Source organism: Rhizophagus irregularis, chromosome 1 (assembly GCF_026210795.1).
Source record: "Rhizophagus irregularis chromosome 1, complete sequence".
NCBI classification, from domain to species: Eukaryota; Fungi; Glomeromycota; class Glomeromycetes; order Glomerales; family Glomeraceae; genus Rhizophagus; species Rhizophagus irregularis.
This window is the reverse complement of record NC_089429.1, coordinates 7,012,972-7,027,545: the sequence shown is the minus strand read 5'-3', so window position 1 is coordinate 7,027,545 and position 14,574 is coordinate 7,012,972. Positions and strand designations below refer to the sequence as shown.

The window sequence follows — 14,574 nt, the reverse complement described above, 5'->3', positions numbered from 1 at the left end:
GATCGTCGTATGTACCGAAAACGATTGGATAATTTCCGCTCACACCACTCCGATAGTAGTAAAAGGAGTAAAAAACAAAATCCCGCTTTCAACGGGCATGTAGATCTGTTTTCTACAATCGTGGTAACAACCAAAAAACTCATAGACGCGTGAATACTCTTGACGAAAAGCTTCACCGTGCTAGACAACACCGTTTCTTATTTTTACCTTCACAATATATTAATAAACCTATACAACATTTAAAACATCATAAAAGACTAGTGCTCAGAGATGAGGAACATTACAATTTTCCTATACCCCCTGCATCACTCAGACCTTTAGGCGCAATAGCCGCTCTGAACCTCGCTTTTGACCAAGCGCTTCGATCATATCGAGGGAATGATTCAATTAGTACTTCAAATACTCATTCACCTGCCACCACCTCACAACCCATTCTCCTCAAAGAAGAGAATACGTGGCATGAGACGTTGGGCATCTGGATTCCTAACGACCTCTTCCCTTACGTAACCGATGAACCTGTCTATATATCTAAAAGACAGGCAACTCTCAAAGGTCAACAACATGCTCCAGGCAGTACGGAGTGGTTAAAAGTTATTAGAAACCGTAAAAAGGCTCATGAATCAGCCGAATGACAAGAAAAAGAACATCTCCTTCGTGAAGAAGAACTTTCTACTAGAGCTAAGCTCTGGGGTACCTCCTTCAACCGTATAGAATATCGTGAAGATATGACCAAAGATCTTACTAAATTTCAAGATCATTTTCACAAGAAAATCACCCCTTTAACTGACCGCCGTTCCGTTCTACAGAACAGAATTACACAAGGAAAAAATGTTTACAAAACTAACAAACAGTTGCTCCAATTGGAGCGTGAATTAGGTTTTTTCAAAATCGACTACTTTTCAGTCATAGATGACAATGGACCCCATTACCGTTACAAAGGACACACATCAGATGATACAAAACAACTTGAGCTCAGACTACACAAACGTCCTCCTATCCCAACTACAAATACAGATAGGCACAACACTGAGGTCAATAAATTGAGACTAGATATTCCGTCTCCTGAAGACTCTAAAGTCTTCGCTTCACCTTAACCCCATTCGGTTACCACTATCAGCTTATTTTTTTGTTTTAGTGGCACGCTGATAGTTATAGATTTACATTATTTCTGCCACATTCTTACTATTGACTTGTAATTTATTACATCTTTTTTTTGGGTAACCCACACGTACAAAATTTTATACCAACGTACAACAATTAGAATAGTGTGAACCATTCCACCTATTACAGTATTTACAGGTGGCGGTCTTTAATGACTGAAAGAAAAATACGGATCGTTTCTTTTTTTTGTTTCGATTGTTCAAAAGCCTTTACTTTGGTTATTAGGGATGTGATGTCGTGTTAGGGACTCCCCCGGATTTGTCAAAAGTACCAGAGTGGCGCTGTCCTCGGGCGGTTTGATTATAGCTTAGTATCAGATAGCGTTCGACATTTGTTTCATCTTTTGTTCTTGTCTATCTTTCTGTAATCTAGTTCACGTGGTTTTAAAAATAAAAATAAAATAAAATTAAAACAATACTTCTTTATTATTAGTACTTCCTTTTACTATTTTAATTACTCTAAATTGAATATCTAAAAATGGATTTGTCTTTTAATCCTAACAATTAATTTCATTTTTCATTCATTTTTTATTCCTTTAATTTTTTTTTTAAATTATATTTTTTTTCATGATAAAAAAATTCGTGTAAGATTAGCCTTAATTTACCCGTATTCTTTATAGTTAAGACCCGCTTGATCGGCAAGCCTAATCCAATTCCGGTTAATGAAATTTAATCGGAATTTTCAAATATTCTGTTTTTTTTCTAAATTTTTTCAGTTCTCTTTTTTTTTTAATTTTCATTTTTTTTTCTTGAACCGATCTTTTACTTTCGGTTTTTTCTTTTTTTCGATTCCTCTTTTCTCCATATATAATCCCATTGTTTCGGTCTTTTAAGACTGATTTTTTTTTATATTATTTTTTCGGTCTTTTTTTTGGACCGTATTAATGTATTATTAATTGAAAATTGCTAAAGCTCACCAGCGGTGATTGTCACCATACCAGCATTAAGATGCACTTCTGGCCTGAATTAAAATTTAATAAAACACTGACTGGCATTACATCATAAATCCACCACTGGTGACCGTCACCACTGGTGATACCCTTATTAATTTATTTTTTTGAATTTTTTTTTTTTTTTTGGTCTTTTGGATCGAATTATTGTCTTTTTTTCGGTACTTATTTTTTTTTCGGGTTCATTTTTTTTTGAAAATTTCCCTTTTTTAAACCGATTTCTTTCTTTATCCTTTTCTTTTCCCTAAATTTTTATTTATTTTTTTTTTATTTTTACTTTCGGTTTCTTTTTTCAATCCGACTTTTCTCTTTGTCCCTACCCCAAATTTTTTTTTTCGTCTTTATTTTTCGAATTTTTTTATTTTTATTTTTTTTTGGTTTTTTTTCGGTTGGCTTTTTCTCCAATACGAAAAATTTTTCCCCTTTTCCTTTTTTGGTTTGGCTTTTTTTCAAACCGAATTTTTTTTTCCCAAATGCATTCTTTCACCATTTAGTAGGTTTGGATCGACACTGCGGCGCCATGGCAATTGCCTTTTTTCCCGATTCTTATTATTAATAATAATAATATTTTTTAGGTTGTATCAAGGCTAACATAATTAGTGAGTAATTAATTACTTATTTATTTATTTTTTGTAACAATAGATCTTTGTAATTAATTTTTTTGGGGAATTTTTTTTATGACAATAGATCATTATAATTAGAAAATTTTTTTTTCATATTAATTAAAAAGATATTTTTTTTCTATAACTATAGATTTCTATAATGAATTTCTTTGAGATATTATGGTAACAACATATTATTATTAAATGCAAATTTTATTATCACACAAAACAAATGTTGCAGTACTGTGAAATTTGTAGTTTATTGTTACATTGTTACAAAAAAATCTTTTTTTTTATCTTAAAAAAATTCCATTGTAGCATTAAAAAAATTACATCCTCTGCTGTTGAAAAAAAAATACTTATATTTTATATACTGTACAGTATAACACTTGCACACAATTCATTGTTATTTGTATAATCATATAAATTGTGTAATTTATTACATTTTATTTCCTACTAATGCCATCATAATAATAGTAAAAAACTAGACCCATTCACACTCATGCCAAATAAATATAAGTGAATATTTTACAGTATTTTTATTAGTGAATAGTCAAATATATATAAGTTCTAAAAAATTTTTTTGTACCCTAAATCTTGTGTCTAACCAATTTTCCCATTATCTAACCAATTTTCCAATGTGTTAAAGGCGCGTCATTATTTGACGTTTTTTAGGAAAAAAGCTAAGTCAATTTTAATTCGCAACTATCCGTTCCAGTAAAAAATATCTGGTAATAAGAACTTTTGAGATTTTTTATGCTCATCATCATCATAGTAGTCTTTTATTTGATATATATTAAAAAGTATTTCTTTAAAGTATTAAATCGATCAGAAATGCTGTACATGTACTGTACAAAGCTCGTCAGACAAATACTTCGAATATACTAAAAATTATTTTTCAATTTTGCTTAAATTTGCGTTCGGGAGCAAATTTCGGTCTTTATTTGACACTAAAAATAGCTACGTACACTCAATGTGATGCTCTTCTGGGAACTATAATAGTTGGAAATATTATAAGGAGATTATCATTATCAGTGTTCTTGATATGGCTTTTAGGACAAATACGTAATGATGGGTCAGATAAATGGATAAGTATTATATTATTTTCAATTAAAGTTGCGCTTTCGGTAAGTTTTTTATTAATAATTTATAAAAAAAAAAATTGATAATCCAATATTATTTTCAGATTCCATGATTTAGTTTGTTGTTTTGTTGACTCTTTTACTCCTATATCTTATAGCGCTAGTGGAATTGCTGTGGAATTTCTTATCGATATATTTGTAACTTTTCGCTTAGTTAGTTCAAATAATAGTCAACGCTAATAAGAACGCTGCTCAAGTTACAACAAATATTAAAAGCAAACGATCGTTATTCACAGCCGTTATATATTGGAATTTCTTACGACTATTCGTTTCTTTGTCTTTCATTTCCTAGCTATTTTGGACATTGATATACGTTCTGCTCGAAGTAGAATCAATTACTATAAAAAACATGGCATATATTGAATTATCTCATGTAATTACTGCTGATACTGAGATTGTACGAGTCATTGAGGGAAAAGATAAAAAAGGGATCAAGTAGTGGTTCAACAGGAACCGAGAAACCACTCAGTTCAACTCACAGTCAAATTGAAAATGACAAAATAGCAATTGCGTCAATGAAAATATAATCGTTCAATGAGTGGGCAAAAGCTGTAGTAGGGAAACGTCTTCGCAGAAATGATGATGGAGAAGAAGAATATGAAGAAGTTAACGATCGAATATGATTATGAGAATATGGAAGAAATAATAGATGATACTCAAAAATCATCTAAAGAAAATAATCTAGAAAAAGATCTTTCGCGGGATCGAAGTAGTAATTTAGTGGCAACTTCAGTGACGGAAATGTCAAAATCCAGACATTGTTATTCATTAGTTTGTAATTTTACAACTCATAATTGCATTCCACGAACAAATTTTTTTTAAACATATTTCTAAATCTGTTTTTATATTATTATTGATTAATTTACTCTTTTCCGCATTTATTTATTTATTGGCTATATAGTAATTATGCTTATAATCTTTGCAGAATGAATAATTTTGCCTTGAATTTGCTAATTTTTTAAATCATATATATTTAGAAAACGTTGTTATTATAAGGCATTTATTTTTAAGTATTAAATTAAATTTTCTTGTAAATATTACTTTAAATTGCTATAATTTTAAAGTTAAAAGAAGTAGCCTTAACAATTATTGAATAATAATATAGATATTCCATGCTTCTTTAAAAAAAAATTTAGAAGTTACAATATTTTGAAACTTTAATCCTAATTTATATTTATATACAATATTAAAAAATTTATTTTTTACCTGAAAGTCTTCAAAGTACTGTATTTGTTGATCTTAATAATATAATTTTTTTGTTAGATATCAAGTTTAAGCTTTTTTAAAAAAAATTTTAAAATTTAAATTTGAGCTACTGCTAGTTGTATAAAAAAGTATATCTTTATAGTATAGTGCCCCCAGGCGTCAGTGTTGCTGTTTTAAGGCTTGAATTGACGATTGTTGAAAGTGTTGTTAAATTTTTATATTTTACTAGGTAACGGGATCCGTTGTAATGTCCGAAGCACTCGTTTAAAATCACGCGTCAGGCGCGTCACCGAAAATCTGATCACGTGATAATAATCAATAATACATCTTATTGGTTAATCACGCGTGCGGACAGACATACCTTGCATTACAATGTGTCTAACCGTTAATGTCCTCCGCTACGCTTCGGACAATTATTTAAGAACATCTTTTTTTTCGTAGATTTCCAGTTCAGAGTCTTGAAATTAAGAATTATTGGAAGATATAATATTTGAATTAATGTTCAGAACTTTTTAGACAAGATATTTTGAGTGTTGAATCTAATTTTTTATTGTAAGACAACCTTTTGATTTATATTTATTGTATAATATTTAGTTAAAAATAAAGTTTTATTAAAACAAGAACCAGAAATATTGTTTGACAATGAACGAGAAATTATTTTTATACAAGAATTTATATTTGGGATATAGTTAATCGGTCGGTTTAATTTATTCGAGCTGATACCCGAAATGTTTTTTTTCCACTATGTAAAAATATAGTAAATCGGATCCTTGAATATAATGTGAGCGATTATATACCTATTTAATAAAATGTGGCAATTTACATTGACTTTTGTAGCAAAATATATTCCCATGCTCTACTAATTAAATCGATTTAATAAGTGGCATATTTAAATAATTATTTTAGCTGATATTTAACTGACAATGGTATGAAACCGACAAATGCAACTCATAAAATAAATATTCCTAATTTAATAAGATTATATTTTAAGTATAATATATCATTATAATAACATTTAATCATCACCGTTGGCCAGAATTATCAATTTTTACCGGCACTATATTTTTTTAATGCTAGTCGATTGTCATAATTTTAGTCACCACCACCCGGTGGAATTCTTAAAACTATTTCTGTAATAACTGATAAATAGAGTTCAATCAAAAAATTCTTTAGACTTTTTATTAAGCTTTACTGATACAGTAAATTAGACTTTTATAATAAAATTGTAAGTTTAAAATTACTGACATCATTTATCAATCAATTGATTTAATATTTAATATTTCAACTTTTTACAGAATGATATATGATAAAATAATGTAAAAAATATTTTCTAAATAAATTAATACATCACTGTGATATTCTGACTTCATCTAAATTAATATAGAAATAATAAAAAATAAAATTTATTAATGGAGCAGTTTAAAAATGAATTTCTTAGAAGTCATTTTTGTTATTCATTTAATAAGTGCAAAAGTAAAAGTCTAATTGCATTTTATTTTGTGTTCCCAATGATGTATTTTGGAAAGTATAAATAAAGAGATTATGAATATCCTGATAAATAATATTGCGTGATTTCAATAACAATCATAGTCTTGTGGCTTAGTTGGTTCAAAGTGTAACGAAGGATTACCCGCTGGTCCGTCCGGCACGTAACGTCGTAACGATGTACAGTAATAAACATCTAAGCAACACTTCGAGGCTTATAACAAATATTTAAACGCACTTTTCAGCCATGAAGAAAATAAAAATAAAAATAAAAATAAATAAAAAATCAATGCTGCGGCAAATGAAGATAGTCTTTTCAGATGATGACGTCGTTAATGAGGAGGATTATGACGGCGACGACGAAGTTTGGGATGGTGATGAAGATTACGTTAATGAAGAGGATTATGATGGCGACGACGAAGTTTGGGATGGTGATGTAGATTACGTTAATGAAGAGGATGATGACGGCGAAGACGATTGGGATGGTGATGAAGATTACGTTAATGAAGAGGATGATGACGGCGAAGACGAAGTTTGGGATGGTGATGAAGATGACTTTGATGATGATTATGATATTTCAGGCATCGTAGATGGACACGATTTCATGGCTTGTTATGGTAGAGATGCTTGGGATAAACTTTTTCAAGACCGGTTGGATCGTCATCGTAATATCCTTCTTAGGTTATTATCCCAGCGCCTTCCTAATTTATCTGAACAAGAAAAAAATGGATTTTTTCACGCCTTTTCTCATTCAGAAGCATTCGGCGTATTAGAGCACAATGCTCTATTGGACGCACTAGCACATCCTGTGGAGGGTTTAAGTCTTTTCAAATATGATCAATTGTAAGACTTACTTTATTAATACATAAAAAATGAATACAAAAATTTTGGACTCTACCCACTATACATGACGTCTATACTAATATATACACGATTTTTTTTCGAAGATATTCCTCTACATTCGCCCTCTTCTTCCCACCATTACGCGACTTACGCAACGTTGCGGACTTCTTGGACAGCCAGATTTCAATTAAAAACTTTTCAACTAACTCTTGAAGAAAGCGTTTATTAAGAATGTCTGTCAACTCTATAAATTATAATAAAATGATTTAAAAAATCGTTGGTTTATTTGATTTTAATAAATATTAAACTATATATACACTATATAAACTTTAGTAATAAACTTAGCCTATTGATACAATATACCGAGTTTAAGTTCATTGCATAAATACTGTATAAATCATATTCTAAAATCTAATACTTCATGATCATCTATTAGATCCTTTATCTTTTTTTCACAAGAATCATTTATAAATAGGATATGATATAATAAAATTCTCATCTCGAAATTATCATCTGTGAAAAAGAGTTGGATTTTGCGCCTCATTTTAATACATGCTTTCATAATTCAACTTTTTTTTTGTTTCATTTAGCCATTAAGTCTGTACAAAATTTTTGAATTATAATAAATTATTAGATTGAAAGCTTATTCGGTGAGTAAATTTATCGCAATCATGACATTTATATAACCTTTAATGACACTAGCGTCGAGCTAATACAATCTTCATCAACTAAATTGTGAAGTCGTAGGAACTTCCTTGATTTTTTTGTGGAAATTAAATAACAATCAAATTTGAATTATGAAAAGCTACAATACTTCTCGTTGTATTTTCTATGCGTAAGTACTGTCAGGCCAAATAATTTCATTATTTTAACCTTTTCTTCCTGTTCGCAAAGTGTATTATCTTTTATCTGTCGGTGATGAAGCTGAATATTGTGTTGTAATCCATTTGATATCCTTTTGTTCCAATTGAACTTTTTTCTGTTGGTTTTATTTCTAATCCGTTCGAAGATTAATTTGTTATTTAGTTGTTTATCCGGAGGCTGAATCAATTGTACAATTTACAGTGGGTAATTCATGATTATTATTGGATTCAGGCGTCATACCATACATAAATTTGTTGCTGCGTAAATTGTTCACAATTTGATTCCTGGCTTGAAATTTGTCATTAGTAGAATTAAGTGTATTATTTGAAAAGTATCAAGAAACGGTTGTTTATAATTTACATACATCATTTCCTTAAACCAAGATCAAGTTTAAAAGATTGTTAAAGATTTTTTTGCGTTCTAAAATTACCTATTCATAATTTTAGTCAAGAAAGAAAATGAAAAACGTTTGAAAACGTGAAAAAATTGCATAATTCTGCTATTAATCACTCAAAGCTTAATTTCGCAACTTGAAAAAAACGTCAATTACAGAATTCCGTTAAAAAATCGCAATGGATAAAACTGGTAGTATTACAAATTATATTATCTACGAGTAAGTTCAACTTCTATTCTCATTATATGTAATAATTATAAAAAAATTAGTTAATATATAAATAAACATAGGTAAATTTAAATTGATAAGATTTGTTGCACTACATAATAATTATAAGATGTACTGTATATTAGTAATATTACTAATTATCTTGAAATGTAATAATTATTAATAATACTTTTTTTTTTACAAAAAAAAATAAGTTGAAATTGAATGACATATAACAATAATTATAATTTGCGTAAATAAATACAGAAAATACTATTTTAATTTTTTTTTCTTCGTTTCACATGTCCGTCAGTGGAAAAAAAAAAACAAAAAAAAAGGAACATAAACTTTATAAATTCCCACGCACTTTTTTACACTTTGACATTACAAACATGATTCCATTACCTTCAGATAAAAAGTTCATCCAAGATATAAGCCAAATACGTAAAAATAATATTGATTATGATGTTGTTTTTATTGTAGGCCGGAAACCTTTTAAAAGAATGATCGTTCATTCTTTTGAAAGTTAGATCAGTTTACCTTCATAATAAATTACATTCTATGGATAAAAAATGAAAAACTTGATAATTGTTATCAATTTAAATTTCCCGAATATACTTTTGAAGTATTTGACAGAATCTTAGGGTAGCTATTAATACTAATTAGCTCTCATTATTTATTTAACATCTAGATAAAACTAGGATAAAAAAAGAAATAATAATTATAATTTAATCTATAGTAACGAAATTAATGTTTTGACCATGAATTCATTATCTTTGTTGAACTTGATGAAAGCTGCTAAACGTTTCCAACTAACTGACGTGGTCGAATATCTTCAATCGTACCTTATCGAAAATCGATCAAGTTGGATCTATGAAAACATTTTTACTGAAGCATTTGATAATGAAAACTATTATCGTTAGTTATCGATTTGAACGAAATGGTTTCTTAATTTGGATCATTTCAATAAATTTTCTGAAGAGCAATTGATCAAAAAGTTTTACAAATAGATGATCTATCAATTGAAGAATTTCGTGTTTGGAATGCTGTACTCGATTAGTGGAGTGGAAGTAATATTTGGAAAAGCACTACAGATAGTTTCTATTTTATATTACGGATGAAAAAATTATTTCTACTGCAAAACTAAGTTATGTTAACAATAACAATGCAAGTTATGCTATTTATTTCTCGAGTACTAATCAAGGACCACACATGAGTAATTTCTTTTGTAGTGGTACCAATAATTGGACATTTTATCATTCTAGCTTATCCTAAAATAGGAATTACAGCAGAATTTAAGGTGGAGAATTATGAAGTATTTCAAGTCCTGTTTGTTAAATCTTTACAAGATAAAATTCAGTTACAAATACCAGAAAAGATTATTTGATATGAATTCATGTTAAAAATTTTCTACAGTGATGATTATTAGAAGAGAGTGACTATTTATTTTTGATTTTTACAATACTATTAAAAAAATTTTTGTTACATGAGAAAATTATTTCCTATAAATAAAAAATGGTAATAAGATCTAAATAAATGTATGTAATTAAAATTGAAAAAAAAAGTAAATAGTATTAACTGTAATTCATGTGATTCCTCTCAGATAAATATTTATCAGAAAAGATGAAGAATTTATATTAAAAAAATTATCAGATAAAATATTTCTATTTATCTTACTTGTCACTTTTTAGTCGTATACGGTATTTTTCAATTAACCCATTTTCTTTCATTCTTCAAAAGGTATTGCGTGTTGATGGTTACTATTATCCGAAAATCTCACATTTTTTACTCTTTTTTCTGTCTTTTCTTCGATTTCTTTGATTTCTTTGTGGTTGGATGGCTGACTAGTTTTGGTTCTAAACGGGTACAATATTTACTAAGCGATTAAGGCTGTGCGCCAGAATTTTCAATTGTGACGGGTATTACCCAATTGTCATTTCTGTAGCTATTAAAATTATTATACTTACTAAAATAACAGTTAAATGCAGCTAGTTTCCGGGCTCAGACTCCAAATAGTGTAAAATAAAATTATAAATATAAGGCATTTTTTATTATTTAATTCTCACAAAAGTATTACTAGTACATATTAGAGGAATGTTTAAATTTAGACAAATCACGATATATTTGTAATAATTTTAAATGGGTTGGATGTATTTAATCCCTCTTTTCCTGACTGTACCACATGATAAACCTATTGTTATAGGTCAGTTCTTATATGCTTAAAAATAAGCGGTATATTTAGTGTAAGCAGTAGGGTCGGAAATTAACGGGATCGGCGTAAAATAAAGTGTATATATATGAGTTTTATTAATTAATTTTATTAATGATTTTTATAAGGACTGTTCTAAAACTACTTTTTCTAATGCTATATAAAAAAAAATATCTAATTTATGCTACATATGCTATATATGCTATATATGCTATATATGTTATATATACTATTTATGCTATATATACTATTTACTCTATATACTATATGTTCTATATATACTACATAACATATCAAACATGTCGATATCTCCTACATTGATCGGCATCACGGATCCAGTTATATCACGTGATTACTGCGTGACATTTTACTGCGTAACACTATTCATTGCGCCACGCAAAAAAACCTTGCAAACATACTTTTATAATAAAATTTAAAGAAAAAATATATAAGAAAAATAAAAAAAAAGATTAACTAACTTTTTACTACTTTCTTGCGAAATATAGTATATTTGTTTATTGTATATTATATAGTTCTGGTTAATAAAGTTGTAAAATCTGGAAAGTTAATGTATTGTATGTTAAACCCGTTTGTGATGCTTTGCCTTTTACATAATTGCAATTTCATTCAAAAAAAGCCATAAACAAAAATCTGTGAATTGGATTTTTCTGCGGATAAATTTTTTTTTTGTAAACCTTATTTTGCGCAAGTCAGAATTTTTAATTGTGACGGGTACTGACTATTACCCAATTGTCATTCTGTAGCTATTAAAATTATTATACCTACTAAAATCAATTAAATGCAGCGGGTTGCCGCTTTAATTCTTTGATCGAGATCGACTGCGGAGGAGATCAAGAAGTACTATCTAATGAATCCAAAGTAATATGAGTTGAATCACTGGTTGCTAAATATATACATCGATCTATTATTCAATCTGGTTGGAAATATGAAACAAAATCTTCAGGTAGTACATTTAATTATAGCCAAGTATCAAATAATACTATTATATCATCATATTACAAAATTTAGGATAAGCCCCTTCCTTTTAAATTAAAATGTTTAATTTTAGGCTTCACATTAAAACAAGTGATTTTGAAGTATTCTTAAAAAATTCTTTTTGATCATTAATATCCCTGTTACCCTGTATATAATGGTTTAATATGAATAATCCTGGTACATACAGTATTACAGTAATATAATTTTTTATAATAGAAAATCCAGCTTCACTAAAAGGTTTCATAATTTTAGTTAAATTTGAAACTCCTATAGATTCACTTTTAGCCTAATAGTCTTTCATATATATATTTAGTAAACAGCGATAAACTGCTGATTTTTAATTTAAAGCAACCTATTTCCTTTCAAATTATTTATTTAGAATACATATATTTTGAGAAATTAATGATTATGCAACATCGTAATTAGAATATCACATATTTATTATTATTATTAATAATCACTCAATTATTTGAATTTTGTACAATGTCTGTTGGGTCTAAGAGACATTCAATTGATACTTTTCCAGAAATTATTTTTGTTCATTTATTTGAAAATGAACCTACTTTTCGATATAGCGAAAATATTACTGCAAATTTCAAGGGAAGAATGGAGAAGAAAGACTCAAATTCTTAATTATCATGAACATTAGAATTTTTGGCAGGATCCCATGACAAAGACCAAAGGATATGTTTTATTTATTAATTATGAGAGGACATATAAAGTTAATTTTGTTGGTATATAAGCCCCTGTGAAAAATACTTTTTGATTAAATGTAACATCAAATAACCATTTTAAATAAACATAATTTGACCATATTATGTATATAGTTTAAACGTAAGATATATATAACATAGACGTAAAATATATGCCAATTTGAACAATTTATGGAAAGAATTCTAACTCTTTCAAACGTATTTCTTATATTCATTTGTATTTATATTTACAACATCTTCAAATTTATAATACAATTTTAATGCCTAAAAATACTACTTGTCGATGAATTATAAACTAAACTCAATAAGTTAATATTAGAACAGCAAAAAATGAAATTCTATTTATATCATCTAAAATCTAACTTGCAAATTAATATACGTAGATTATTACAAAACTGTAAATAGTATTAAACTGTTATTTATTTAATCAATTGTATACTTTTATAGACAGAAATTGCTATTACATTACATAGTAATCTACATACTCTAAAATGCTTTATATCCAATTAAAATTTCCTTTGAACTTAAATATTCGTATGGTAGTAAATAATAAACCAGTATTCATTTGACGCTGCAATATTTGGTAATTTTCGTGAGATTTAAGATTTGGACATTAGTTAACTAAAATATCAGTAGTATATTGGTATATACAGTAATTGGTTTTTAATAAAAATCAGATTAATTTCAATATGGCAAAAATCTATAATATTGTAATACTGTTCAAATTATAAATTTATTCATATTCTATATATTGTATACTAGTCATAAATAAATAAAATGAACTATTTAAATTACAAACTAAGAAAATTTGCAAATTTTGCTACTCTAGTCTTAGTGTTTAAATAATTCTAAATAAAATAATACAAAAATAATAATGATAACGCTCTAATTTAATAAATAGTTAAGATCCATCTTACTCGTAGCATAATTTCTTTACGTATATTGGTATCCAATTTCATGATATTGTATTTCTAAAATTTAATATTAATACATTAATAATAATAAAAATAAAATATGAGAGTTTCAGTAATAATTACCTTCGTTATTATTTGAATTGACTTTTTTATTAGAGTTATAAGCTAAATCTTTATCATCATCTATTTTATAGTAATAAAGAAGAAAATTGATTATTTGATTTACAGCATTGTAAAAAATTTTTACAAAAAACTATCTATTACCATCAAAATAACATCTTTTATTAGATTTCTCTTCTACTTTATTTAAATTAAATGGATATAAATTAGAATTATAAATCGAAATTTTTAACAAAAATATATTAATTGCTAATCTTACCAATAATCAAACCATCTTGTAAATCATAATCAAATTGTATACTATGATAAGCTATAAAAATAAAGTTAACATAGTAAAAAAATAACAATATTAATAAGTTAAATATATTTTAATAATTACCATCTTGTTCTTCTATTAAATAAATAAAATGAAATATTATAATGTAAAAAGTAAAACTTGTACAATAAAAAATTCTTACCTTTTGTTGCATTTTTTGGTTCAGGTAAATTTTCAAAATTATAAACTCTACTACTAATATTCCAATTACTAGAACTTGTACTAAAATTCCCAAAAAAGGAACTATTAGTAGAACTAGAATTTAAATTATATCTTGTATTTAATTGAGAGTTATTAGTACTCGTAATTTTACTAATTATTCTTTGTTCATTTTCATTTTGACAATACCATCTATAAATATCCCTTATTTTATTAAAAAGAGTGAAAATATCAGGTCTTTTCGTAGGATTAGCATCCCAACATTGTTCCATTAATTCTTTATATTCTAAAGGA

General features: G+C 27.4%; 4 protein-coding genes across 4 annotated transcripts; 3 read left to right on the top strand and 1 right to left on the bottom strand.

Moving 5' to 3' along the window:
• Positions 1–725: 725 nt before the first annotated feature.
• Positions 726–1,094, top strand: OCT59_001417 (uncharacterized protein; the record flags this gene model as incomplete). Its single annotated transcript, XM_025310476.1, has 1 exon — positions 726–1,094. One exon carries the CDS (start codon positions 726–728, stop codon positions 1,092–1,094), a length of 369 nt encoding a protein of 122 aa, XP_025182106.1.
• A 3,336-nt stretch (positions 1,095–4,430) lies between these two features.
• Positions 4,431–4,676, top strand: OCT59_001416 (uncharacterized protein; the record flags this gene model as incomplete). The annotated part of the gene is made up of 1 exon (XM_025331806.2): positions 4,431–4,676. One exon carries the CDS (start codon positions 4,431–4,433, stop codon positions 4,674–4,676), a length of 246 nt encoding a protein of 81 aa, XP_025182107.1.
• Positions 4,677–6,834: 2,158 nt separating this feature from the next.
• Positions 6,835–7,682, top strand: OCT59_001415 (uncharacterized protein; the record flags this gene model as incomplete). The annotated part of the gene is made up of 1 exon (XM_066139553.1): positions 6,835–7,682. The coding sequence occupies one exon, from the start codon at positions 6,835–6,837 to the stop codon at positions 7,390–7,392; it is 558 nt and encodes a 185-aa protein (XP_065988949.1). The 3' UTR covers positions 7,393–7,682.
• Positions 7,683–13,704: 6,022 nt separating this feature from the next.
• On the bottom strand, positions 13,705–14,552 carry OCT59_001414 (uncharacterized protein; the record flags this gene model as incomplete). The annotated part of the gene is made up of 6 exons (XM_025325252.2): positions 13,705–13,742; positions 13,809–13,868; positions 13,950–13,985; positions 14,065–14,115; positions 14,185–14,196; positions 14,264–14,552. 6 exons carry the CDS (start codon positions 14,550–14,552, stop codon positions 13,705–13,707), a joined length of 486 nt encoding a protein of 161 aa, XP_025182108.2.
• Between the last annotated feature and the right edge of the window lie 22 nt (positions 14,553–14,574).